This window comes from Morone saxatilis, unplaced genomic scaffold (assembly GCF_004916995.1).
Source record: "Morone saxatilis isolate NCDOM2014 unplaced genomic scaffold, NCSU_SB_2.0 Contig8, whole genome shotgun sequence".
Classification (NCBI taxonomy): Eukaryota; Metazoa; Chordata; class Actinopteri; family Moronidae; genus Morone; species Morone saxatilis.
Genome location: NW_023340257.1, coordinates 15,454,655 through 15,482,210, shown reverse-complemented (window position 1 = coordinate 15,482,210; position 27,556 = coordinate 15,454,655). Strand labels below are relative to the sequence as shown.

The window sequence follows — 27,556 nt, the reverse complement described above, 5'->3', positions numbered from 1 at the left end:
CTCAGACCAGCTGATGTTGCAGACCTAGAAAGTATACAGAAGTTTTCACCTTTTATGTGTTTTATCTGACTTGAACAGGACAAACAAATCATGCTTTAACGTTAGGTTCCGTTAGGGCATGAATGTAAGGTTTTATTTCACATTGATTTCACTTTTTGTACTTCATTTGCTGATTATTGCTCGTTGTGAGCTAGCTGCTACCACTACAACACCTCCTTGTAGATATCAGTATTTAACATGTGTGCAATATTGGATATTGTGGATGCTGTTTAACATTAACTCTGTTTCTCTGCAGGAGCTCTGTCCACCACCACCACCCAGTGGAGTAGTATCTGACAGCATGTCCTCTTATAAAGAGTATCCAGCTCACCGTCCCTTCGTTAACACACTTGTGCATCATCACACACCCCAGACACGCACACATCAGTCCTTTCGCCCATCTTCACCCAGCAAGGCATTCCCAGAGACTAGCAGTGCAGGTAACTTTATGTGTATGGGTTGTTTTCCCTTCACAAAGTTTCCATTCAAGTATTGTAGTGTTTCAGAGCTCCATGGTTACCGCATGTGCAACATGATGCCGCACTACTTGAATGTCTCAGCTGCACTGACATCTATTCATTCTTTCGCATTATCCTCTCTAAGTTCCTATCCAACCCTCCTATTCTTCCATCCAAAGTTAAAACTCATATCTTATTACGCCATGACTATAATCAGGCCCTGAATATGCTTAAAATATATCATTATATTGTCACATGCATCACATCTCTCACACACAATCTGTGTGTGTATGTGTGTGGTTGTGTAGCGATCCTATCTGCCTTGAGGAACCTCCAGGAGAAGATCAGGAGGTTGGAATTGGAGAAAGGACATACAGAGCTCAGTCTGCACACTTTGGGGAAAGATGCCTCACACACACATCTGCAGAGAGATAAAGTCGCACAGAGACCTTTAAATGATCAGACAGACACAGAAAGAGAGACCAGTGGCCAGTCCAACTGCAATCAAGGTGGGTGTATGGATAAGATATAATTGCTTTTAAGCTAATGTTATTTAATTGTTTTAATTATTTAACATACTTATATGTTTTTTTAACATAAATAAATAAATTATGTATATCTTAAGGTGTCTCATTGTTCTTCTCCACAGTGTTGATCACCCACCTGGCTGCTGCAGAGTCTCGCTGTGTGAAGCTGGAGCGACAGCTGGACCACATGAGGAGGATGTTGCGCAATGCCAAGGCAGACAGGACCAGCCTGCTCAAACAGCAGGTTAACACAGTGTTATAGGCTCTAACATAAGACTCTTCACTTAAAAATGCACAAATAGCACTACATACCTTGAATGTTTTTGAGTAAAAGCCACCAAAGTGTGTGTGGGTAGTTTTTGTAAAACTGTATTAATTGTTCTCTACACTTTCAGGTTTCCAAGGAGACAGCCAAGTCAGCTGATCATCAGTCTGACACAGTGTCTGAGCATGCCCAGTTGGAGAAGCTGGAGCGGCTGGAGCAGGAGTATCTGAGGCTGACACGCACACAAAACAACGCTGAGGTACACACAAAGACACAGTGAAAATGTGCAGAATTGTACATTTCTGTTCAGACAGAATGATACTAATTCCTCAAGTTTGCTCACAGCCCATCTGTCTGCAAATAAGACAAACAATGTTACATTATCCAAGAATTTAGTGCTGTGGTTCTCAATCTGGGAGTCAGGACTGCCACATGGGTTCCTAAGTTACATCTTTAAGGGTCACAAGTTATTGAAAGGAGTAAGAAGACAAAATGAAACACATATTTGATTAAAACAAAAAAAAATATATATATCTTTTTCCTCTTTTATACATTTTTTCTTGTGAAATGCTGAATGCTCGACAGCTCAAAAATTGAGAGGGAAAACTACGATGGGTCCCAAGTAGATACTGATTTCTTGTAAAGGGTCACAAATCAAATGCGGTAGGTTGAAAACCACTGATCCAGCTCTGGTTTCTCATATCAGAACTTACAAGCCTCAGCGTTATAATAGACTTAAAACTTAAAATCACACATTGTTAATGTGATCATTCTTTTTGCTCAGAAATGTTTCCCACATATGATCTTGATCTCAAAGGCTAATTTATGTTTTAATCTCAAGTGGGCAGTGACAAGAAGGAACTTAAATCATCTTATTATTTCCACAATAATGATGATTGTGTGTGTCTGAATGTGTCAGGTGAAGATTCGGCAGCTGGAGATGAAACTACAGGAGGAGGAGCATCAAAGAAAGCTCGTCCAAGATAAGGCCAATCAGGTGAAATGGCTTTGATTTTTCTTCAGCTATAATAGCTTGTACTCACTATTGACATATTTCTTAAACCTGAAAGAAAGCTTAGTCTAAGTTGTATTTTTTTTTTGTATGTTTGTGTTCTTCAGCTACAAACAGGCCTGGAGGCCAATAGGATCCTGCTGCACTCAGTATCACCTTGCCTGTCCACCAGACAGTCCAAAGAGAAGAATTCCACATCAAAGGTTCAGGCTTTTACTTCTGTTTGAGCACACTAAGAATGTTTCTTACCTTCTTTTAAAAGCAGATGTTTGAACTAATGTCACAAGACAGCTGCAGTTGAGTTGTTCTCTACAGTGTTAGTACATCTGTGAATGTCAGGTTCAATCAAGTTGAAAAGGATTTAAGTGCATTCGTTAGGGTACCTTAATACATTTTTTTTATTTTTAAAATAGTATAAAATTGATGGAAGTTCCATTTTCTATGCTTTTGTTTCTCTAAAAAGGCACATAACTTTTTAATAAGAACAGCTTTCGTTTCTATGATCTGTGTCATTGTGAAAATCATACTTTTGGAGTATTTAGATCTTACTATTGTTACTAATGTTCATTTTCTCTTTCCAGAAATCATCGCCACAGCAGTCGTCCTACACAGAGCCACACTATAGACTGAGCCTCAGAGATGTACCTTTTGTTGCTGGAACGGTAGTATGGGCATAAATACATTTGTGGTTTTGGAATAAAATGATATTATATTTTTTAATGCTGTGCTTTCCTTCCACTAGCTCACTGTTTGACCGTCTCTCTCCTCTCCTGCCTGACTTTCAGTCAGTGGGCTGCAGCCACTCGGTCCGAGCCAACGTCCAGTCAGTTTTGTCTCTCCTGAAGCGACACCAGCCCCACCTCTGCAACAGCCGCGTCCTCTCTAACAGCGCAAACGGCTGTGAGACAGGTAGTCACAGGCATTCGGACACTTCCTCCTCTTCATCCTCCGCCAGCGGGGAGGAGCTGTCGGAGCTGCTGCAAGCACTGCAGGAGGAGCTGCGACTCATGAGCTTGTGAGTGTAGCCGCATCTGAGCTCTATAAGGAGTGAACGGCTAATGTTAAAGTTAATTCTATGTGTGCGTGTGTGTGTGTGTGCAGGGAGCAGGACGAGTTGATGAGGCAGGTGGAGGCCAGTGTTACTGAATGGGAAAGAAAACAACTTCAGAGGGAGCAGGAGAGGTTGCTGCTGAAAATGGAGAGAAAAGGAGAGCAGATCAGTAAACTCTACAAACACAAAACACAGGTACGTTCTCACAAAAAAGTCAGTTCCTGTACTGTAAAAGCAAGATTTTGTTTTGTGACTCCCATCCTTTATCTTTTTCATGTCTCACCTCCTAGATAAAGAAGTTAAGAAAGGAAGTGAATTCTAGGCCAAACAGTGGGAATGAGGTAAGAGTGACTACCACAGTGTCCACTAGAGGTCGCTCTGCCGGAGCAATCAAAGTGAGACCAGGAGAGCGGAGCAAGAGGAACCTGAGGCTGCTGAGGGACATGAAGGCTCTGCAGACCTCATTACGGAACTGAAACCCAGCAGGAAACAGCACATTAGGTTAATCTTGTTGGTGCTATCTACCTACCTATGGCCATTATGTCACCATCAACACAGCCACTGACTGATGATAACTACAGAATGTGGCAGGCCAGTTATCATGAACTTATGACCCATGATCCATTGATGAAAAATTTATATTTTTTACTGTATTAGGAACATTTGCATCTGAAAAAGCTGTGTCTTTTTAAACCAGACCTACGTTGTCTCTACCAGTCCACTCAAAGTGCATTTTATCCAAACAAGGTGAGTTTTCTGATAAGTCATTTTAATATATTTATATACTAATACTTTGGCAGAAAAAGAGGGCTTTAATTTATAATTGACTTTATAAATTCTATTAAAGAAACTTTTGGTTCATGGGGTGTGTTGGCTCAAACATCTGTCTGAACTCGCACTCCTGTTTTTAACCAGCAGAGGGCATGACAGTTCATCCTCAAAGCTTAGTGTGAGTGAAGAGCCAATGTTTTTCATGTAGTTTTCTGGGCATGGAAACAAATATTACAGTAATGAACAACCTGGACTTAATGAGTCCCACAGAATAAAAAAATAAAATAATATTTTCTTCTTTTTATTAAGGAAGCCAAAATATCATGGTGCTAAAACATTCCTTGGTCAATATGTACAGATTTTCAGATAGATATTCATAGTTTATGCTGCAGCCAGCGCTAGTGTAAAGAAACTGCAGTGATGAATAGTTTGATACATATTTCTGCAGTGTGGTTAGCCTAATTGTTTGCTGAAGGACCTAAACAAACATATACTGTGCTCTATGTGGTTAAAACGACTGAATCTCCTCGATTTATGTGTCATATTGCAGACTCAGTATGTGTGTGTGCATGCGTATTGTGTGTTATGATGAGTATATGTAGGGGATTTTGATATTTTTTGACAATGATGGGTAACATGTTTTTGATTTAAATGTATTTCTTTGAGAAATAAAATATTTATGTTTGCATTTGACTACAGTTTTGTTGTCTTTATTTCACCATGAATATATTCATCACCGTATGCATTGTCAACCAGCCATGTCACATTACTTGGTATTATTTGTGAGGATATTCCAATGATCCACTGTGCACTGGTACCTGTACCCTGCTCCACTGTGATAAAACTGCTCCCATTGGGCTCTCCTCTTTGACAGACTTGTCTTATCTACCTTTGATGCCGGTACGTTTGACGTCAGTAAACATCAGACCAGAATAAGGTCATAACAACCCTTAAAATAAATGTTCTGCAACTGCTTTATTACGTATCTATATCCTTTGAAGTAAATTTATTTAATTCACTGTAGAGCAAAAAGGAATAACACTGAAATGATTTAATCATTCTGATCTCGATTGCTTTAATATGTTACTATTTAGTACTATGTACTGTAAAATACTATGTGATTGTTTTTTTATATATTAATATTATTATTCTAAATACTCCTAACCCCAAACCTGCTTGAGCTTGTTTTAAAAAAAGATGGTGGTGGCTGAGACAAAAACAAGTTTTTATAAATTATAATTGTTTAAGTTAATGACGTACAACATAAAACTGTCCCTATGGACTCCCGTACATGAAATTACCCATAAATATTATCCAGTTTTAATTCGTCCAATATTTAAATTAACTATCCTGGAGATAATATAGAATACATTTTGCAAAGATGCCTAACAATTCTCACACAAACTGTAGCTTGTAAGGAGCAATATGTATATAAAAAAAACTAAACTAACACGTTTCAGGATTTATTAAGATGTGATATTCGCGTCTCCAGTCCAAGACTTTGATTTGGGCAGAAGGCTGGACCGGGAATCTCCTGAAGACTGGAGCTCCAGTGTGCCTGTCTGTACTGTCAGTGTCAGTGTCGGTGGGGATATCTGCGGGGTGTATGGCTGCGATGTGACGAGGACACTGAGAAGGGCTGGTGGAAAAACAGCGCTTTAAGCTTGTCAACGATATGGTATGCTGCTTTTTACACTTTCTTTTCTTTTGGTTGCTTTTTAAATTCACTAACTTGTTTCACCAGACCTACAAGGAAAGATGAATGTGTTTGTCCTCCTCAGTATGGATTTATCAACACCTGTTTGAAATCGCTGGTTGTTGAAAAGTTTGGCGAGGAGACGTGGGTCAAGCTCAGGTAAACAAACAAACAACATTTCTGTTTACAGTATTAATAGATTTCTTTCAAGGCTTACTTGAAAAAAAAAACTGCTTATTACTTTGTGTAGCCAACAATGAATGCATTACTTTTAGGGTTAGGGTTTAATTAGGTTAGGGTTAATTTTACAAATCAACATTTCTTCTTCTGTCTGCATCCCCTCTATCATAAATGTAAAAACAATTAATTCAATCTCTTCCCTGTGCAGGGATGAAGCTGGAGTCCAGGATACCTTCTTGACATATGAAGTCTATAAGGATGAAATCACCATGCAGTTAGTAGCAGAAGCCTGCAAGCTTCTAGGTATATTAATAACCATGTGTGCTCACTTTGTTTCATAGTTTAAAATCTGAAATGTTGGAGAAAAATAAGTCAAAATGAATTATTTTTATTATCTTGCTTTTGCTTTGTTTTGTTTTGTTGTCAGGAGTGAAGCCAGAGGTTGTCTTGAGGCAGTTTGGAGAATATTTCTTTGAGTTCTGCAAACGCTCAGGCTATGATCACATGCTGCGGACTCTGGGAGGAAATTTGTTTGAATTCACTGAGAATTTGGATGCACTTCACAGCTACCTCGCCCTCTCCTACAAGGTGCCTGCTCCCATGCTAATTCATGTGGTCTTTTCTTTATCTTGTTTTTCTTATGATTGTGATTTATGATTCATTGTTTGAGTCTCGCAGGAAATGAATGCACCATCATTTCGGGTGGAGAGGAACCCTGATGGTACCATGCTTCTCCACTATTACTCAGACCGCAGAGGACTCTGCCACATTGTTCCTGGTAAAACACTCCCTCTAGAATAAATGCCTTTTGTATTATCACTTTCTGTATTACTCTCCTAATTCTGTCACTACTTGATTGACATTCAAACACACTTGCAGCAATGATACATAGGTAACACCACTCTCTTTTACAGGTATCATTGGAGCTGTTGCTAAAGATTTTTTCAACAGTGAGATAACAATGGAGATTGTCAACCAGCTGGAGGAGCTGGAGAGAACTGGGAAGAAGGAGCATGTGGTTTTCCTGGTGACTCAGCGGCCGGCTGCTCGGTCCAGTGTGGTTATTAGTGAAACTGAGCCATTTCCAAGAACCCAATCCCTCCAGCCTTTAGCTAACCGACGTAAAGCGATGATCTGGATTAAAGAGGTAAGCTAACTGTGTAGAGGGCCGAGAGTGGACAAAATAAGCCATAACAATAAATATGATTTAATTATAGCGTCCTCTCTGCGTCCTCAGCCACTTCATCAAAAGAGATCCAGTATCAGTTTGTCAATGCAAAGGAGTCACTGGGAGACAATTAGGGGGTTGGTTCGTATTGGGAAAGGTACAGTACAGACAGCCATAAACATACATACAAACCTTGGTGCAGTAGGTTGAGCCAGAAGTCAGAGACATCAGTAGAACTTGAAAATTGTAACCAAGATCGCCAGCAGGAGTCACACGCCTGTAGGTACCTCTTCATGTGCATCTTTATGTGCAAAGTTACACCCTTTGTCTTGCTTTACAGGCAACTTGTTGAGGGGTTTTCAGCCGGTGTACCCTACAACCCTTAACATTGACCTGAAGACTTTCTGCCATGCTTTCCCTTTCCATATAGTCTTCGATGAGCAGGTACAGGTGACCACTTTCAAATGACAAATACAGTATATTAGAGGTTTGTGAGTGTTTGATCATATTAAATTGACTGAGGTGATCCTGGTGGTGTCTGAGGCAGCTGGTGGTGCACCAGGCAGGGGTGAACCTCCAGAGGATCGTCCCTGGGCTCCAGATGATGAGCATCCATTTGGACCTATACTTCAGCATTGTGCATCCTGAAGTCACGTTCACCATCTCCAGCATCAGGAAGTTCATCAACAGCCACTTTGTCCTGCAGACACGCAGGGACATGATGCCTGAAGTGTGGAAGGACAGGCCAATGCTGCAGCTCAGAGGTAGAGGACAAAAATAAAACCCAACGATATATTGTCTACCCTATGCAGATAGAAGAAGTATTTAGGTTTGTTCCTCGCAGGTCAGATGATCTGGATGCCCTCTTTGGACTGCATGCTCTATCAAGCTTCTCCTCTGCTGAGAAGCCTTCAGGAGTTGGAGGAGAGGGACATGCACATATCTGACATCGCACCCCATGACGTCACCCGCGACCTCATTCTGCTCAATCAGCAGCGACTGGCTGAAATAGAGTTGTCCAATCAGTTGGAGAGGAAGAAAGAGGAACTCCGCCTCTTGTCTCAGCACCTGGAGGAGGAGAGAAGGAAGACGGAGAACTTGCTGTATGCCATGCTACCCAAACATGTAGCCAACCGGCTGAAGGAGGGCAAGACAGTAGAAGCAGGTTAATTGAATACAAATGCTATTAACGTTGCATAATTTGTTTTTGTGTATGACTAATATAATATGACTGTGATGTGTCTTTATGTATGTGTTTGTATATCCTATAGGAGAATTTAAAGAGTGCACCATACTGTTCAGTGACGTGGTGACCTTCACTAACATCTGCTCCCTGTGTGAACCCATCCAAATTGTCCTTATGCTCAACGCCATGTACCTCAGATTCGACAGGCTCACAACCGTGCACAATGTTTACAAGGTACACACAACAGATTGAACGCTTTTCAATCAGACTCAGATCAGTTCAATCGACTGTATTTCTTTGGCATTTCCCAGGTGGAGACCATAGGAGACGCCTATATGGTGGTTGGTGGGGTGCCCATACCTGTCTCGAGCCATGCTGAGAGAGTGGCCAACTTTGCCCTGGGTATGATCTTGGCTGCCAGGGAGGTTATTAACCCTGTGACAGGAGGACCCATTCAGGTGCAGGATCTTTGTACTCCATTTTTTAAAATACACAGAGGGAAATATTGTACTTTTTAATCCAACACATTTATATAAGAGCTATGGTTACAGGTTACTTGGCAGATTATGATTTTATACACAAAACATCTGCTCAGCTTGTAACACATAATGTATTATTACAGAATAAACTACTCAATACCATATGAAATTGTAAAAAGGAGCTCCACCTTGACCAAATACAACACTAGTACTGCTTACAAATGAATTAAATCAATAATATAGACATTCTGCATATTTAATACTTTCAGCTTTGCCAATAACTGTTGCTAATACTGTTCTGTTCTATAATGTGGTATTGCTAATTTTATCTAAGTAAATGATTTGAATACCTCTTCCGCCGCTGCAAATGCAAATGCAACCAAAGGATTTTTTGCTTTTATGGATGAAATGTGACACAGCATCTGTTACACGGCTTGTCGTATGTCTGTAGATCCGTGTGGGTCTCCACAGTGGTCCTGTCCTGGCAGGTGTAGTTGGGGAGAAGATGCCTCGCTACTGTCTGTTCGGAGACACAGTCAACACTGCATCTCGCATGGAGAGTCATGGCCTCCCCGACAAGATCCATTTGAGCCCAACCGTCTACAAGTGAGGACGCACATATTCATGCATAAAAACACATGCGTTCATACACACTTTGATGTTTACCACGAACCCTGTGATGTCCTTTTCTGATTTCCACATCTCCTGTCTAACATTTCCTAGGGCTTTGAAGAATAAAAGCTTTGTTATCCAGAAGCGAGGGGAGATCGAGGTAAAGGGGAAGGGCAGAATGACTACTTACTTTCTTGAAACGAACATAGGAGTGAGTGAGCAGCAGATTATGGGTCTCTCGGACTTAGAGACTGTGGATGGACAGCAGGACGGCCAGATGAGCTACCAGCCAGGTCTCCACAGATCAGGTTTGTTTGTTGTCTGAGAAATATCCCTAATTCTACATTTATGTTTTCTTTAAATTGGAGAACAAGGACTTTTAATTACCAATTGTTTGGTTTTTAAATGTCCTGCAGTCTTCATAAGCTATAATACATCAATCTCTTTCCTTCTATCATTCACTTTTTCACTCTGTTTTAGATTTTCAGAGGCAGCGTGGGGATGACCTTTGCTTGATCCCTATGAAATACGGCGACAGCGAGAGTGAACCTGCGCCGTTCTCACATGTGTCTGAACCCCAAGCTGGCCCAGCCATCAAGCCCCGGGACTCAGAGAGCTACGGAAGCCTGCACACTGATGACCAATCAGAGGGTGGAGCTATAGACCAGCTAAAAGATACAGATGAATTTGGCAAAAGAGATGTCAAACTCACAGAAAAACACATGGACGGCTTAGACAGTGACACAGAGGACCAACAGTTGACTGCCGGTGCTGTGGAAACCAACAATCAAAGCAAACACACCCAAACCAGGTTTTGTGTGGTCCTGTGAGCTGGTAATTACTTGCTGTATGGCTGACCATAAATGATTTATCAACATGTGCCATTGCTGAACAAAACAGCTTTTTTTTCATTCTCACCGTGTATTACATCAGATTGCTAGAATCTCTGCATTGTTGATGTTTCCGTTAATTGTGATACTTTGGATGTAGTGTATGCTTTGCTTGTTGCTCGTGTATCTGTCTGTCATACTGAATAATAAATGCATTTGCCCTGTCAGTGATTGACAATAAATCTTGTGAGCACAGAAGGTACAAATATTCAGATAATTTCAGATCAGATCAATTGTTTTCATGCAATATGGTGAAGAATAAACACACTCAATCTTATTTATCTGGTACATTTAAACCAGCACAATCGGCAGTGTATATGACTACAGGCAAACTGCACTCTGAAAAAAGCAGTGTTTTTAAGTTTGCTGTTATGATTAATTTGTAATGCAGAAAAGTAACGTTTTGGCTAACGTCTTTCTCAGTGTGTGCCTCTATTTGAACTAATGCCAAAACATTAATATAGCAACTTCACAGCTACTTTTTTACTAGTGTGAACCACTTTACCTCAGTTGAATTTTCACAAAACAAAATGCAGCTGTGTATCCAGCCTTATAAATACATAAATGTGACATTACTGTACTATTTTAAAATGACTCACAATAAAGATATTGAGATATAAGAAATTGAAGTATAAGGGTAACAATAGTTGAGCCTCTTAAAATCTGTCAAAACAATAACACTGCACATATCACAGGTAACAGCTTACATTGACTTTTAAACGTGCCTTACTTTAATTTTCATATTAGTATGTCAAACACTGGTATATTCACAAGGAGCCTTCCATACACGAAAGCAGACACTACACTTTGTGATATGGACTACAAAAAGTACACTCTTTAGGAACATTGTCAGGAAACAGGTCACATGTTTAGACACACACGGCCCCTTCACAATTCAAATAAGTTTACATTGTGAAAAGAAACAAAGATGAATAAATAATAGGTGTGTTGTTGCTCACAAGGCCTGAGTCAGTGACCACAGCTGTCCTAAAAAGAGCTGTCACCTGCAGGTGAGTGTCTCACTCCAGAAACGACACCCCACGGTTGGGAGAGGAGTCCAGACATCTGATCCTCGCTGCAGAGGGCCCTGTGTCTCATCACTGTTGACCGGGCCTGGATTGCCATGGCCAGATGAAAACAACACCTGTAACCAGAGTCCTCTGTTTGTGTGGTCAGGTGTGATAAAATCGGTCTGCTGGCTCACTCAGTAAGAGCCCAATCTACACTGACCTAAATGAAGAGGCTAACCTGTTCTGAGGCCACAGAGGCTCAGTTCATGTGTGCAGTTTGTCTCAAAGTCTTTAAAACAAAGTTCTGCTTCTCAAGAATCTGTCTCAGTTATGGAAGCCAGCTCTGTGATTTTAGACTCCTCCTGGTGCTTGGTCAGAACCGGCCGGTTGGTGTAAATGTCATCCACAGGTAGAAGGAATGTGACAGTTTTTACCTTGGTCCTGAAAGGGTAAAAGAAAATCATAACAGTCATTGGTAACAAAGCTGCAACTTAAGAAAAGGTTCAACCTAGAGAGAGAAAACATAGCTTCAAATACTTAAAACTAGCCATCAATGGGGAGAACCTTCAAAAGAAGTGCCTGCCTGTACCTGTTTTTGTGTACATATTCCTGCAGAGAGTGCCTGTTGGTAACTTTCCCCACATCTGCTCTGGCTGAGTTTTCAAACATGCCGCTCCCATGCTGGATTTCCTCTTGTAGTCTACCCCATCCAGTGTCGCTCTGCTGTGCCCTGTCAGTCCTTCCCTCTCTCATGGTCACCCCAGACAGGTTGGAGCTTATAGAGTACCTCCGGACAGTCATGACAGCGTTCTCTGTGAAATAATATGAACACGGTGCATTGGGATGGATTCATTTCCAGAGATAGAGATGGAGAAGAAAACACAGGAAATTTTCTGATTATCTTTGAATGTAACTGCTTTCCATGTTTTAAAATAAAAACAAGGTTTTCTTGTCATTTTCACATTTTGTCGTCATTTTTATGCACTTCTATAAATGTTTCAATCAGAGGCTATTGAGTTGCATTATTGCATTATTGGAATTGAAGTATGTAGTGTTTTTTTGTGTGTTTGACCAAAGGACTAAAATCAGGATTCACCTCAGCTCTTGCTCCTTAGTTTTTGAGCATTGTTTCTTTTAATCTGTCTCTTGTGGGAAATCCAACTTTATTAAAAGTGTAGTGCTGGAAAGCTAATTTAAAATGCTCTTCCCCCATTCCCTTATTCACGGGTCTTTACAGTGTTGTGGGAAATGAAAAATGAGTTGATATTATAATTGCATACAATAAGAGACTTTATTTATTTACTTAACAGATCATTTCTTATGTACTATAGGAATGTGCCTTATGAGTTTCCATGTCTATGGTGCTGTTTTCATCATTAAATGGTAAACACACAAGTTTAAAAGCAACCACCTGTTCAGGCCCTTTTTCAGCCTACCTTTGTATTGTCCCTCCAGGACTGGCGCAGACGCATTGCGCCTTAGGTTCACGTAAGGGTTTTCCTCAATCCCCGCCCGCTGCTCTGCCGCCGAAGACGCCGGGCTGCCTTCTCCTGGCACGGCCCCAAATGACCGCTGGCCGTAGTCTCCCCGCAGCTCTCGGTTCTCCGCCTCCAGCTTCTTGATTTCATCGCGCATCTCCATGATGACCTGCGCCAGGCTGCGGGTGCTCTCCATGGTGCTGCTGCTGCGCTGCCAGTACCACGGCTTCCCAAACACCGGCAGGGAATCGCGCAGGAGAAGCTCTCCGTGCTGCTGGGGCTTGAACATGCTGCTCCCCAAAGGGGTTTTGTGGTCTTCCTTACTGTCTGCCTTTCTCTGCTGTGTGCGCCTCAATCTCAGTCCAGATCTTGTTCTGGGGAGATTATGTCGCCTTTCACCACTTATACAGCTGAAAGGGCTCCGGTGATCAGCCAGCAGCACACAATGGATGTTTTATTAATTAGCACCCGGCGTCCAGTTTCAGGAAAACTAAGCAGGGGTCGGAAATGAAATGTGCACGGCAGAAGAGCTTGAATGGCGGGAGACCTACTAAACCTGCAGGATCACTGAAATAGCAAGAGTTTTTTTTTACAACTTTGTGGTCCTGCAACACGTGAAGCATCTTCATGTTTTAGCTCCCAAAAAAAAAAAAGGGAGGAGACCAGATTTTTTTGGCACCTCACTCTTCCTCTTGTAATGCTCATGTCTCTGTTGGGATTACAATATCCTCCCTCTAAAATATTAATTGCGTCTGTCAGCAAAGATAAATCTAGGAAGGAAACTGAGAAAAGGCCGCCTTCAGTGTTTTTGTCTGGTTGTGATGCGCAAGAGCATTTATATAAGGCAGAAAAGAAGGTCAGATTGATTGATGGAACAAGTGCAGACTGGATGCACACTGAGGTGTCATTCATTTCATTCAGAAGACAGAGAGACATGTGGGGTGGTTGGACGGCCTCTGATTTAAGCCTACTAAATTTGTGGTCCTCATGAATATGCATGTTGTTTGATAAAGGCAGAGGTCAGGGGGTAGACCAATGATGACAGGCAGTCTTGGAAAAAAAACCACATGAAAACAAAACAGGCGTTTGATAAATAATAAGAGAAGGAATCACTGCAACCGACATCAAATACAGGCAGGCTGCACACAAAGGAGGAAATTACAGATAATTACACTCAATGGGGCTTCCACAGCCTGGATTGTATGGTCAGGTGCCGCAATGGAGCTCATGTGGGCACAGGTTGTAACCCATTATGAATAGACCAGACAGTCTCTGAGCACACCTGTAGCTTAGCTGGCCTGACTCCAACATGAAAAGAGGTAAACACTGACCACACGCTTATAAGTAGTATAAGATAAAATATGAAATATTGTCAGGAAGAGCCATTAACTACCAGGTAGGTTTGAGACATTTTGTTTTCTGTGACCTGGACTGAATGGTGCTGGCTCAGAGCAACCTGACCCTGCCAGAGTCTAGGCCACGGGGAGGGAGACAGGCACACATAAGCCGGTCTGTGGAGGAGAGAAACCCAATCAGCCCCCTCTTTCTGGTTCACAAAATAGGCTACAGAGAGGGAGGGAGGCGAGAGAGATGAGACTGAGGGAAGGAGAGAAAGACCGATTGGCTGGAAGGAAGGGAGTGTGTGAAGAAGAGGCATGAGGTCGGTGAAACTCAATCTGCTGCACCTCAGGTGTGCGACCACAGAGGGAGAGTGAAGAGTCAGAGATATAAATGTGTCAGCGGTCTTGTCGGGTAGGGATAAAGACAGACAAGTGATTGAGAGACAGACGACTGTGTGCTGTCTTTTACCACCAGCTCTATGCTCATGGCCACTTAACCTCTTCTTATGTGCAGTGCCACAACCCCAGGCTTAGCATCAATAAATAAACAACCACTCTTCTGCTCTCTCTCTGCATGGACAGTAATTATACCCAACTATCGGAAAAAACTGACACCAGATCCCATGGAACACCAGTCTATGTCAGAGCACATGCTACATTTGAATGTCATTTCACTTTCACTGAATGCTCAGTCGCTGATGTTGGGTCTTCTCACATAATAAATAGATTTTATCATAGGTTTCTGTCTGCATTACTTTATTTACAACCAGCCATATATGCCTGCTTTTTTAATCAAATACTCGTTCTGAAAGAAGCCTGTTTAATGAAGAACGAGAGAAATCATTTATGTCGTCCTGGACCTACAGATGTTCCCCTCTGCAGTCACAAAAAGGCAAACAGAGAATGAACAGACAAAACTCTGAGACAACAGACTATGCTAAGGGTCATTTTAGTATCAGTTAGTAGTACACACAAAATACTGCACGACTGAACTAAAAACCTGGCATATATTCAAATTTTCATATTAAACCTTACTTACAGCAAAGTCTACCAGAGGGAAAATTCAGCATATCAGTTAATTAAATGAATGAAAAGAAGGCAATTCAAAAACCCATTCAACTGTCTCCCTGTTATTAATTAAAACAGAATTGTTCTCTTTACCAATTCCTATTTGCAGATGGCATCTTAGCTCCCCACATACTCATAAAAATTGTCTGGTTGGGGCGTCAGTTGCTGTTACAATGAAATATAGAATCGATAATGAAGATGGAAAGCACAAAGGAATACAAAAATCCAGGGTAAACACAGTGGAGACAGTCTGAGAACAAACAACAGACAGATACATATTGGTAATGATGAGAGTCTCTAGGCTCCATCAGATCTAAACAAACTGCTCAGATTGGGATTCATTTGGCTGCTGACTTGGTTCCGACCCCTCTGACTTTGAAAAATAAATCAATGATCCGAAACTAAGCGTTGTTGCTTTTGGAGTCTGTCCTTTCATTTCAGGCAGGATTTACTGTACAGCAACAACAACCCTGCCTCTCTGAATATGCTGAAACTCTACTGTACATGTATTGTGTTTTTACAGAACATTTGATGTGCAAGGAGAAAATATTTGAGCCATCCACATACAAAATGCATACAGGATATTCTAACAATGAAATATCTTTAGTATTTCAACGTATAAACATGGAAACTTTTGTGACATTGATGGTGGAGGGAGGTGACATGACAGGTTGACCTAAAGCCAAATGCCTTTCTACTGGTCAAAAACAACCCTGACCTCTTTTATCTGAATGCTTTGATGCAGCAGAGCCATTTCATCTTCAGCACTGGCTTTTTTTAAAGCCGAGTACCACATTATTAAGTTACTACAGTGACACTTGCTCCTTGAAGAAAATGTGATAGCAGACAGTACAGGGCACAACTGAAGAATGAGTAGTTTCACACATGACAAATGGCGGTTCAACCTCTACTAACCTTCCGTTGTCTCAGTGTTTAAGTCTATATGTGTGTGTTTACATAGGAAACAATATAGTTAGCATTAAGAGCTGATGGATTAAAAATAATACCTTATCCTCTGCACCATGGACCAAGGCAAAACGTGATTTTCTTCTTCTTTGTTTCAGGCTGAAGTTTGCTCATTACACATTTCTTTTTCACACATTTCCATCTATTGTGCAGGTGAAGGACTTCCCAATTACATATAATTAGCTGCTGCCTGGTCCAGTCAATAGACAGGAAACGAGGGGCTGCTGTGCACAGCTGCAGCCAAGGCACAATTTCATTTGAGAAAGCTATTTTATCCCATTCAACATGGATGGAAATCTGGGCTAATGCAATTAACATACTGAGTGAATAGAATAGAGGACATACAATTGCAGCAACACTGACATCGGGACAGCGGATGAAGAAATGCTGAGGAAAATGAATTTTGGACATTAACAAATTTTTATTTAAATGTTATACATAAAACTTTAGTTTTTGTTCTTTTTTTTAAATTCAGCTAAACAAATATTTATATATTGTATATTTTATAAAAAGAAACATTTCAAACATTTTAAATATTAATATTTCTTATTTACAATTCAAAACAGTACAGGAAATAATAACAGTAACAATGCAGTTTCAATCATAAAAATGTTACAAAACATAATTTTTTTGTTTCCATTTGAAAATTGGCAAGCTGTTTTTTCCGGAACGTTAGCAAGGATACAAAGTAGCAATGTGGAGCTGCTCTACATTCAGACAGGAACTGGAGGTGCGTTCAGCTCTTCAGATGCTTTCTTAGTGAAAGACCTGCCTGTAATCCAAATCTTTTCTTTTTCACATTAGTTATCGCACGAGATCTCTTGACATAGTTTGAAGTACAATGATATTCCACAGAAAGAAATGTAAAAATTGTCATCAAAGTGCACTAGAAAGCTATATATTACATATATAGCTGAACGCACCTCGAGCTCAGTAAGGTCACTGTTCTCTAAAGGGACAGGGTTGTGGAGAGAAGGCGCATGTTGTGTGCATGTTGTGTATGAACATATGCACTGTGTGTATTTGTTTGTGTGTGTCAGTATGTAAGCTGATGAATCAGTTGGCAGGGAATGGGGAATCCATATGACACATGGATCAAGTCTCTAAAACCAAAACAAACAGTAGCTAACAGTCCAGCAGCCTGGCCTCTACTGTAGATAGTCAACGTTTTCAACGACAGGACTACAGACTATCACGACCACAGTCTACACACTTCTTCCCTTGTTTTTCTCTACACTCGCCGTCAGTCATAGTTCCACTAGCCCGCTGCTCCCTGCAGCAGGAAACAACTACAGTCAGAAACAAGCAAATGAGCTGCTTTGAGGCTCACACTGGCACTCCACAGTCATTTTTTTGGGAAAAAAAAATTCTTGTGAGTCTATTGGCCATTCAGTAGGCGCTGTGCCGTTCCGTTCCTGGTTGTCTTGTGTGAGGAATCTGGACAAAAGCAGGGACAAAAAGCTTGCATTGGAACAGGAAAATTCAAAAGCAGGTAAGTATCAAAGCTAGAAGACTGGCTCTTGGATAGACTGGGATAGGCTGCGATATGGAGGACAGATAAAGTGAGGTAAGCAAGTACGTGAACGTGAAATGATGTCTTTCATGAAGGAATTTGATGCAATGACATACCAGTCTTAGAAAGAGTGGACAGAGAGCTGTTAGAGAGAGATGAGGTACTGGCAGCAAGAACACTTTTTTGCAGCTGTAATGAGAGGAGAAGTTCAAAAAGAAGTCGAGAGAAGTATGAACAGAAGCTGATACCCACGACAATGCAAAATGCGCCATCAGACAATGCAAAGCAAAAGATGATGCTCACTATGCCATGCAACTGAATGAGAAAAAAACAACAACAGTGTGGTAATAACATAAGTCTGGACACTCATTGGTCATTGCTTAGTGAGACCTGTTCATTCATGATGCCAGACAGCTCAGTCAGCATGTCCCGGTAGTGAGCTCTCATCTCCTCCTGGTATTCCAGCTGGTCCTCCTTGATCAGACGCTCGTTCACATCCAAAGCCTGACCACAGGCTTCTGCAAACTGCCTGCAGGGGGGCAAACAAAGTCGTACTCATTATTAATGCTGTGAATCAAGCCATTGAACCTGACCTTTAAAAGATCTAAGAAAGGATTTCTTTTGAAAAAGTAAAAAACTGTTTCTTGACATTGATTACACATAAACAGCTTTGCCTAATGATGCTTTTAACACTGTAAGAGTTTACACTTTGGAGAAAATTGTTGCATTTATAAATCTCAAGGTGCAACAGGACCAAGTAAGGATGTAAGATTTCCTTTAATTTGACTTACACCTATTTGCATAAAGTTAGACAGTAAGATAGTCATTGTTAGTGCTGAAAATGATGACCTTAACCTTTAATCATCTGGGTAAAAAAATGTATTCAAAAAGTAAACAAAAAAGTTCAAACATTGCCAACATGTATTCAGCTGTAACACATTGTGTATTCATTTATGTTTATTCACTTAAAAACCTATTAACTACAATTTTGAATCGAGCATGACAAGTGTGGACTATTAAACTTTTTACACTCTCAGTTTACACTGGAAAGGGAATCGCTGCCTAATATATCCCACCCCCTGACAGGTGCCATGATAACGAAATAATCACCTGTCATTGTTCAGAATGTTTTGGCGGTTGGCAGTGTAATAACGTAGCTCTGTTTGGTCTTATTATAAGGTTTTGGATTTCCTTTTGTAAAACATTTGCCCTGACACAGTTCTCATACAAAAGCTTGGCTTTATCATCAAATGCTTACAGTAGCCAAAAGCAACAGGGCTTCTATTGTTCCTCGACACTCAGGGTATAAAATTACAAAATTCAAACCTTCATACAAAATATATACCTACTGTGTAATGCTAGAAACAAAATCCACAACACTTTGCACTGAATTGTGCATTTAATCCTACCTGAAGATCTCCTTGAGCAGTTTGACCTGGTTGTCTGGGTATTTCTTTGCATTCTTCTCCTCTAGGAATGCCCTGGCATAAGCCATAGGCCCTGCATTCACCTGAAAGGGGAAGGTCAGGTGAGATAAACAAAGCACCCACATTCACACAAAAATACATATTTTGGAAGAATCCCCACCTTGACACTGACGCTGCCCTGTAGCTTCAGCTGGAGCCGGATCATGTCTACCTCCTCCATGTTGCAGAGCTGGTTGAGCTCAGAGACTTTCCGTGACATCTCATCAATGGCTACCTCAATCGGGTTCATTTCTGTGCTCTGCTGCTCCACTACCTGGATACGCTTCTTTAGGTAGGGGAAGCTGGAACTCGCTGAAGAAACAGAGCAATAATAATTCACCGGTCAGACAGATTCTACCTTATAGTTCCCTACCAGTCTGTTGTAAGAACAGAAATGGTACAAACATATGTATGTTCTACTGTTTTTTTGTTCACAGGGGGAAACTAACACTTACTGGTCAATATGGTGCGTCTCTTGCACTGCTCCTCCACGTCTCCATGTTTCTTCCCTGACAGAGTGAATGGCGTCTCAAACACAAAGCGGTTGATGTTGTGATGTCTCTCAAAATCGGTCCTTTTTTCCTGTTGTTCTTTCTCGTCCAAGTAGGGCACCACGTACGTCACCTGAATGTATGCAAACTTGGGGTCCAGGTCTTTAGGATTGACCTGTTTTTAAAGGATGTTGAGCAAGCTATAGTGAATATTTCTGCAAAGTTATATATAATGCAATAATATAAGCTAGGCAAATCATTCAGTTTTGATTATCTTAACAAATAACTTAACACAATAAACACGTCAAATTCTGTAATTGACCTTATTGGAGTCTTGGATCATCTTGACATTATCAGCTCCAAACTTGTCGGAGTAGAGTTTGAGTAATCGCTGGGAGATTTCTGACAGTCCTGTCAGCTTCGGCTCTTTGTAGATGAACTCTTTGCTCTCCTCCTCCTCAAAGAAACCCTACCAGAACACACACACACACACACACACAAATTAGCAAAGCATGCTACATGTATGGGTGTTTGTGTGTATGTAATGCAAGTATAAAATATAGATGATGTTGCTATATGCTGTATACATGTCAGTCTGATTTTATGTTGCCCCCTGGTGGTTTCTTGAGTCGCTGGTTGTACACATAGGCCACAACAAAGTGTTAGAACAACTCAGCCCTGACAGGGTGCCAGTGTTAAGTTCTCGATGGTAGAGGTCAAAGGTCATTTTCAAAGCAGCTTTGGAGTCAAATGTCAAAGGTGAATGAGGTTTATTAAATAGCATCTTCCTGTCCACAGTTGCTGTTTGACACCAGCTCTTCTTAATGCTTGGGGAGTAAACTAAATTGTTGAAGATTGTTTATGGAAAGTAAAATGGACCACAGCAAGCTTGACACAAACCCTTCAAAGGGTAAGAGCAGTAGATGTTAATAGTGGTAGAAGGAGAAGAGAGGAAAAGTGGTTAGCACTGAGGAAATTGGAAAATCAAAGACATACAAAACTTACCGCAATCTTGATATAGAATATAATAAAAAAAGGAAGAAAAGAGCAGACAGAGAAATTAAGGACACTGACTCAGTAAAGAAAATCTGGTCTCCTAATCTTTCCATCTCCATGCCTCACTGACGACAAGATGTTGTATTTTTCTCCTCCTTTTTTCCAAGAGCGAGAAGGTTTCATATTCTCATTATCAGCTTTTTAAACTCTTTCTTCACTCATGAGCTCTAAAAATCCCTGCATAGAAATACAATCTCCTCATTAACACATAGGGAACTGTGTCAAGGATCCAAGTTCTTAATAACCGAGCCTGAACCGCACAGTGCTTCTTAAAAGATAAAGCCAGGGATTCAAAGAAAAGAAGAAAACCAGGGCACAATTCACCTTTTATAGAAAATATGATTTCATCATTTCTAAAGAGAAAGTTTGGTTTTATTTGCAGATGTATTGAGATATTGGCGTTGACGTCTGCTGCCTTGGTTTGAGACACACAAAGCATTGAAAAATGACACTAGAAAAGCTAAACAGCAAAGAAACGGTGTCCCATTGAAAAGAGGTCCCATAGTACATGTGTTGGCCAAGTTGTTGTTTGATAGTGCTTACAAGAGGCATACAGTAGTAGAACTACCAGGTTTACATTCATTTGTATGGCACAGTAAAGCATTCAGAGACATCCGGTACCGGTAATTCTGTCTGTCAAATCTGTCAGCTGCAGAGTTTTAGTTACTGTTGTTCTGTTGTGGCATAAGAAATTATAGGTATGTTTTTAAAAGTGTGTATTGTTGCTCACCTGTCCATAGAAAGCTACACGGTAATAGCGACCAAAGAGACGCTTTTCTGAGTTCACCACCTCAGTCACCTTGAGATAGGAGCGATGGATGTCATAGTACAGCTCTGACAGCCTCTGTTGGCACACACAATCACACATGTAAGGCTAAACTCAATATGCAGACACACATACAAAAGTGAAAGGGTTAACAGTTACCTTAAAATCCCGTCTCTTTTCAAAGACAGCTATTACAGGTTTGTTGATGTCAGCGATGAGCTCGTGTCTCTCTGATTTCCACAGATAGTCCACACACAACTCCAGCTGCTCTACCAGAGTGTCCTGCACAGTCCAGAAAGATTGGGAAGCATATAAGGGAGGAAAGGGAAACACAGTTCCTGCCATGCCTTGAGCACATCACACTTTCTCAAACTGGCAACAATGGTTATGATTATAAAATGTTATTGTATAGAGCAAAACTTGTTTTGTTCAAGATTAAAGGCAAACGCTGACCTCAGTATAGGGTGTGTCTTGTGTACCAGTGTCTTCCTTCATGGCACCCTCCTCTTTGACATTAGGGCTGATGCACAGAAACGCTGCCCAGCCCATAGAGAACGACGCTGGGGTTTCAAAGGGTAAAAGGGTGGGTAAGTTCAATAGATATACACTTGCCATAAAAGCTTACACGTTATTGCTAGTGCTCTGTTTGTTTTAAACATACAGATGCACAAAATGCATCCAACACATATTTCCTTGTATTAAAATACAAGAAGTTTTACATTGTTGTTACAGTCAAGCATTCCATTTTTGCACACTCAGACAAAAATTAAAAACATCAAATGTGAGCGTGCTTTGTAACAAACCCCAGTGACACTGAACATCTCATCCAGTGAGACTTGAGTGAACAGCGAAGGTCAAACAGTGACAGTAAAAAATGATAACCTGACATAATCTCATATCATTAAGGCAAGAACAGTGGTCCTCAAAACATTTAAGTACACAGTGTGGAAACCCTTATCCAACAATGGAGTAGTTAAGATTCGAACTGGCTGACAACTCGATGTCCCTTTACACCATGTCCACCTGTCAGTATCAACACCTTCCACCCAGTTGCAAGTAGTTTAAACATCACTATGTTCTGCACTCCCAATCCCACCACCCAGCAGGCCCCAGGCGCACACACTCACTGTCTTGATCTCGGGAGGTAGTTAGTAAGGAGCTACAGTTATAGACAGGGCTTTCTTCAGGGGACACACTGGACATCCTGGCCTTGTCAGCTCTCCAGTAGCCTGTTTGGTAGGAGCGGAGGAGGAGGAGGAGGTTTACAAAGTTCATGTCCACTTGCTTTTGCCTTTTATGCGTAAGGACGAGGCTCATGAATCAGCCAAGCACACGGGCATGCTATGCTAAGCTATTGGCACACAGGCTCAGTGCGTAAAGTGCATGCAAAATGACGTCAGACACGTGCAGCAAGAGACACACACATGCTGTAGTCTAAATGAGGAAGGCACGCATAAGAACAAACACATTTGCAGATAGAGGAACATGAAGCACAGAGAAAATGAGTAGACTATTTCTTCTAGAAGTTGTGAATGGGAATGGTATTTGGATGCAAAGACAAATCTATACTATCCCACTTCATCCCCCATGAGTTCTTTATTAATCTGTGTGCTCACTTTCAGGCATACAAATCAACCCCCATGATGTGAAGGACTGAGAGTTGCAATGACCATGTTAGCAGAGAGAAAGAGAGGTTTGCAGGTTGAAAGATGGCTGTGATCGAACTTTCTGGTTAACAGTTACCATGTCTGCAAAGATGCACACACGACAACAGCAATACCATAGCCCTGCGTATGCACAAATATTTGTGCATACGCATTAACATACAAACCATGCTGCAAAAAGTAAAGTCAAAGCAACAGCATGTGTGCACTAACCTCTCCTCTTCAGAGATTCAGCAATCAGAGCCGAGATGTGGATGTAGCACATGGCAGCCTGAGGGAAAGTCAGACACAATACCATGAAATGTAAGTAATACATCATTCTAAAAGCCTGAAGTTTGTGAAGTTTTTGAAGTAATTGAATCCTAAAAAGCAACATTTATTACCTCTGAGAGATCCCCGTTGCGGACGTGAACCTTAGCCATGCTCTCCAGCCAGGTGCGTCGAAGCTCGGGTGTGCTGGCATAGGAGTTGGCCAGACTGTACTGAAGATCTACCAGCATCTCTGGATCCTTCTCATGCTCCTTCATTTGTGCTGTGGCCATCAGAACGGTCCTGATCCGTTTGGTCAAGTCTTTCACCTCAGCAGGGAATGGAGTGTTCTGTACGAAACATGTTACGAACGTTCATTATTTTAAGTACAGATGTAGAATGAAATACTACTATACATCATAATTATTGATGATAAAGTTACAACACTTGTTCTACCTTGAGTGGTGCATCTCCGTTGGCAAAGTTATTGATGATAGCCAAAGACTGCTGAAATCTCGAGCCTCCAATGCCAGCATCTGCTATCAACTGGCTCACTGCCTTGATAACCTGAAGTGGAAAGGAGGAGTGGGGTTGTGAGGAAAATGTCACAGTGAAACAACACAATACTGAAGTTATATATTTGTACTACTAATTTGGTCTCACTGACCTGCAGATGTGAGCGGACTATAGACTTGCCCTTGGTAAACTCAAAGTTTTTTCTCATGAAAAAATACAGCAGGGCAGCTGCCTCCGTCTGGGTGGAGCTGGAACGATGGTTACAGCACTTGAGGATCTCATAGCATAGACAGCCACACAGGTCTGCCTTACCCTGGAAGAATGCACTGGGGAACTACAGAAAGACAAAACCATGTGTCAGAAAAATGATGGTAATCTTCACGCAGATGTTATATGTGCACATGAAGTTTGCTGGACCTTTTGTACAAAGAGCCTGAGTGCAGCGAAGATGTGCCGCAGACTGGTGGTTGATTGGTTGATCTGAAAGAAGAGCAAGTAGGTGTCCAGCACCTTCTTCATCAAAGCGTTTTGTCCATCATCCAGCAACAGCTGCTTCTGTATAGATGAATGTAAGAAAAAGAAAGCAGAAAACACATTTTACCATCAAAGTTTAAACTTTTTTTTTCCAATTGAAAGCTTTCATGCAAATACTACTTAAACTTACTTAAAACCAAAGATTCGTCTAGCCACCAGGGGGCAGTAGAGTATAAATGTCTTGGTTTTAGAGTGTGCATGAAATGTGTTTTACACTGCGATTCATACTGGAGGATACACAACTATTTGTATTGTGCATTAGAATGATGGTAGCAGAGTTGAGAATACTACCGTTTCTTTTTTGTTTTGTTTTTATCAAGAAGCAGAAACAAAAATTATTTAAAAAACTTTTTCATAGCCAAAATGTAACTTTATTATTAGATTTTTGAATAGTGTAACATACAGCCTTTTAAATAAATAAACAAATAAAAGGGCTAAAGCCATACATTTAAATGTATTTGTTTGCATTTGCATGTAATTGTCAAATCCAAAAATTTAAAGCAAAGTTAACACAATAAAACTTATGTAACATACTATAGATGACACAAACACTTAATACAGTTTCAGGCCGTAAACAATGAAAGGACCACAAACCTTGTGATGGTAAACAAAGAGCTCCAGTACATCCAACACAGTGAGAGACACCTCAGTGGACAAGTTTGCCTCAATATCTGTAGGACTCAGCGTGTCCCCATCCTGAATATTCCCATCTGGAAACAGATTCAGAAATAGAATTAACTCAAATCCATCTCAGTAACTTTACATTCATCTCAGTCAAAATGTGTGTGAATGTGTCACTGTACCTGTCTCCATCATCTGCAGCAGTTTGGGGTTAGTGAGAGCATTCTTCCCCCTGATGATGGGCATGGTTTGGGAGCGAGCATGTCTGTGACCTTCCCCTCCAGATGATGCCATCCTGGAGGCAACAGCAGGGATCAGCAGCTAGTATCAATCACAGTGCTTGCACGTATTATTTAATACTTGTTTAAACTACACTGCAGCAAATGTGCGACAAAACCTAGTGGCATGTCTAGGCCAACCACCTCTAGAGATTTTTCACATTTTAGTAGGCAGGTAAAGACCCATGGCATGGTTGTTATCGGGAGTCTATTAACACATGGAGGTACAGAGACAGAGGGTGGCAAATCACTCAAAACACTGCAGGTATGAGGAGGGGCATGCTGAGAACACAGTCACAGTCTATAACATGGAAACACACAGTGGGTACATCAAAGATGAATATACACAGGACAAGAATGTATTTATCTAATAGCTGTAGGTTGTATTCAAATAATCTGGAGTCTCTTGTTATTTAGGAAAATGTTTACGTTGTGTCAGCAGACAATCATTAGCATTAAGAACAATTTCAGTAACCAAAGACTCAGACTCTCATCGTGGCTCAGGTGTTTTCCTGGTGGAGGGTGATTACCATTGTGGGAAGAGGCTTGAGTGTTGAGAGGACTGGGAGGGGTGGTTAGAGCCCTTCAGGGTGCCATTGGCGTGGGTGGACTGGGCCAGCTTTACTGCCGCTGCTAGCTTCCTGTTCACGAGCCAATCACATCAAAGCTAACATTAGTTAGTTTAGTCGAGACCATCATTGGTTAGTGTCCATCAATATCATCATTAGTCAGTTATATTATCTACGTGTGGCATTGCTAATAGTTGCTCAAGCACGCCTGGAATCAATAAAAAATTGACCTTATAGAGTGAATGTAAATACTTTGCAATACAGCACTATTTTTGCTACACTTTTGTGACCTAGTTACAGATTTCTAGCAACTAGGTCACATTGTAGAGCCAAATGCTAAAAGCATACAGGAGCTCCGATTTGACCTTGGTGCGATGGGAGCGGCTGGAGTCAGAGAGAAAGATCAAACAACTCATATAGAGAGGGAGGTCAGCCAGATGGAAAGGTTAGTGGCGTAGCAGAGTCAATGGTTTTAGTTTGCGTTAGTATAATATTGTATAAATGATATATCAACTCTTGGTAGGTTGTTAGTGGAGAGTAGAGGCTTGAGGTCAGTATTAATGTAGTAAACAGCAAGGAGATTAGGATGTATAGATATAATGAAACCAATAGACAGTTAAGCTGGAGCACAAATCAGCTTAGTAAATGGATTTAAACAAACAGATGTTCAACATATCGTATTCTCGTGGTGCTTAAATGAAGCACGAACGGAAACAAGACGGCTAATAAACACAAAGCAAGCGGTGCTTTGGCCGGCCAAAAGAAAGAGGACACAACTACTGTGTAAGCCAATCAACACAACTGCCTCAGAGCCCATTAAGGAAACTCAATCAAGCCAAGCAGCATGTGGAGCCCAGCCAGTCATGAGGCAGGGTGAGGAGACAGAGGGCTACAAGGTCGACATGCAACATCAATGAGGAAAATGTGTTAAAAGATGTAAACTAACTTACAGTGCCAGCATACATTTCCTGTTTATTTAGCATTTATGTCAATACAGAAGGGGTTACTTGATGCAACAGAACATCAATAATGTGCAGCCACACACACAGCATGCACAGGGAGGAGGAGATGATGCATGCACTGTGGTGGGAATACTACAACAGCAAGGTTAAACATGGAGAAAACATTACCATTACTTGTTTGGGTCATGTAGTGTATATTGTGCATGTGCATGATTATGTGTGTATCTCGGCTAAAGTCTAAAATATGCTTACATTAAGGAGGTGAGGCTCCTTGCACCAACTAACAAACCATCAATAACTATAACTACTGGCTAACTTAAAGGCCCTGATAACCTCCCATGAGCACTGGAACCGAGGAAGAACACACCATTTTCTGCCAAAAGAGATTTCTGTATTTTCTTTTTTGTCTGATCTCGTCTCACCAGTTTGAAGAGGGCGGGGCTCTGTCAGAAAATGGAGGTCTTGTACAATCATGCACCATTTAGAATTTAGCAACATTTAATGACAAACCGATCACAGTTTTCTTATGTTGCCAGTCTGCTGTCAATCAAATTTGATCAAACCACATCCACACATTCCTGATGAAGCAGACGAGCAGTTTTGATCGTTTTACTGTTGCTTTAATCATGAATATTTAATTCTATAGAGAAATATTTAAAATTTGAAAACAATTTT

The 27,556-nt window shown here is 41.0% G+C and overlaps 3 protein-coding genes across 4 annotated transcripts in view; 2 read left to right on the top strand and 1 right to left on the bottom strand.

Moving 5' to 3' along the window:
* The window catches only part of cep57 (centrosomal protein 57), a 5,183-nt gene extending 367 nt beyond the window's left edge, over positions 1–4,816 (top strand). Inside the window, exons 2-11 of one of the 2 annotated variants that reach the window (XM_035680778.1) lie at positions 296–479; positions 806–1,006; positions 1,147–1,268; positions 1,420–1,548; positions 2,209–2,286; positions 2,409–2,504; positions 2,883–2,963; positions 3,087–3,316; positions 3,403–3,547; positions 3,643–4,816. In XM_035680778.1, coding sequence (XP_035536671.1) covers positions 296–479; positions 806–1,006; positions 1,147–1,268; positions 1,420–1,548; positions 2,209–2,286; positions 2,409–2,504; positions 2,883–2,963; positions 3,087–3,316; positions 3,403–3,547; positions 3,643–3,828 — 1,452 coding nt within the window. In that variant the 3' untranslated portion in view covers positions 3,829–4,816. Of the gene's footprint in view, positions 1–295; positions 480–805; positions 1,007–1,146; positions 1,269–1,419; positions 1,549–2,208; positions 2,287–2,408; positions 2,505–2,882; positions 2,967–3,086; positions 3,317–3,402; positions 3,548–3,642 lie in introns of both variants that reach the window. The other variant, XM_035680777.1, reaches the window with a different exon arrangement.
* On the top strand, positions 4,751–10,274 carry LOC118342032 (guanylate cyclase soluble subunit beta-2-like). Its single transcript, XM_035680459.1, has 15 exons — positions 4,751–4,754; positions 5,616–5,740; positions 5,905–5,978; positions 6,208–6,302; positions 6,427–6,587; positions 6,678–6,777; positions 6,914–7,054; positions 7,508–7,611; positions 7,715–7,931; positions 8,012–8,332; positions 8,439–8,587; positions 8,665–8,811; positions 9,284–9,438; positions 9,556–9,752; positions 9,925–10,274. The coding sequence occupies exons 1-15, from the start codon at positions 4,751–4,753 to the stop codon at positions 10,272–10,274; spliced, it is 2,340 nt and encodes a 779-aa protein (XP_035536352.1).
* Positions 10,275–16,597: 6,323 nt separating this feature from the next.
* Positions 16,598–27,556, bottom strand: part of dock10 (dedicator of cytokinesis 10) — a gene marked incomplete in the record, with an annotated part of 61,307 nt that continues 50,348 nt past the window's right edge. The window contains 20 exon segments of the mRNA XM_035679930.1: positions 16,598–17,633; positions 17,826–17,898; positions 18,100–18,238; positions 19,119–19,219; positions 19,297–19,487; positions 19,631–19,841; positions 19,989–20,135; positions 20,672–20,677; positions 21,453–21,566; positions 21,648–21,770; positions 21,942–22,048; positions 22,616–22,717; positions 23,366–23,423; positions 23,536–23,751; positions 23,858–23,968; positions 24,069–24,251; positions 24,335–24,472; positions 25,046–25,161; positions 25,255–25,367; positions 25,881–25,991. Of these exon segments, the coding sequence (XP_035535823.1) occupies positions 17,575–17,633; positions 17,826–17,898; positions 18,100–18,238; positions 19,119–19,219; positions 19,297–19,487; positions 19,631–19,841; positions 19,989–20,135; positions 20,672–20,677; positions 21,453–21,566; positions 21,648–21,770; positions 21,942–22,048; positions 22,616–22,717; positions 23,366–23,423; positions 23,536–23,751; positions 23,858–23,968; positions 24,069–24,251; positions 24,335–24,472; positions 25,046–25,161; positions 25,255–25,367; positions 25,881–25,991 (2,419 nt within the window).

What these genes read in the sequence shown, in the direction of transcription:
- LOC118342032 (XM_035680459.1), top strand. An exon ending in AGAAGCCTGCAAGCTTCTAG is followed by an intron (nt 6,303 to 6,426) that starts GTATATTAATAA and finishes TTTTGTTGTCAG; the next exon opens with GAGTGAAGCCAGAGGTTGTC. An exon ending in TTGAGCCCAACCGTCTACAA is followed by an intron (nt 9,439 to 9,555) that starts GTGAGGACGCAC and finishes AACATTTCCTAG; the next exon opens with GGCTTTGAAGAATAAAAGCT.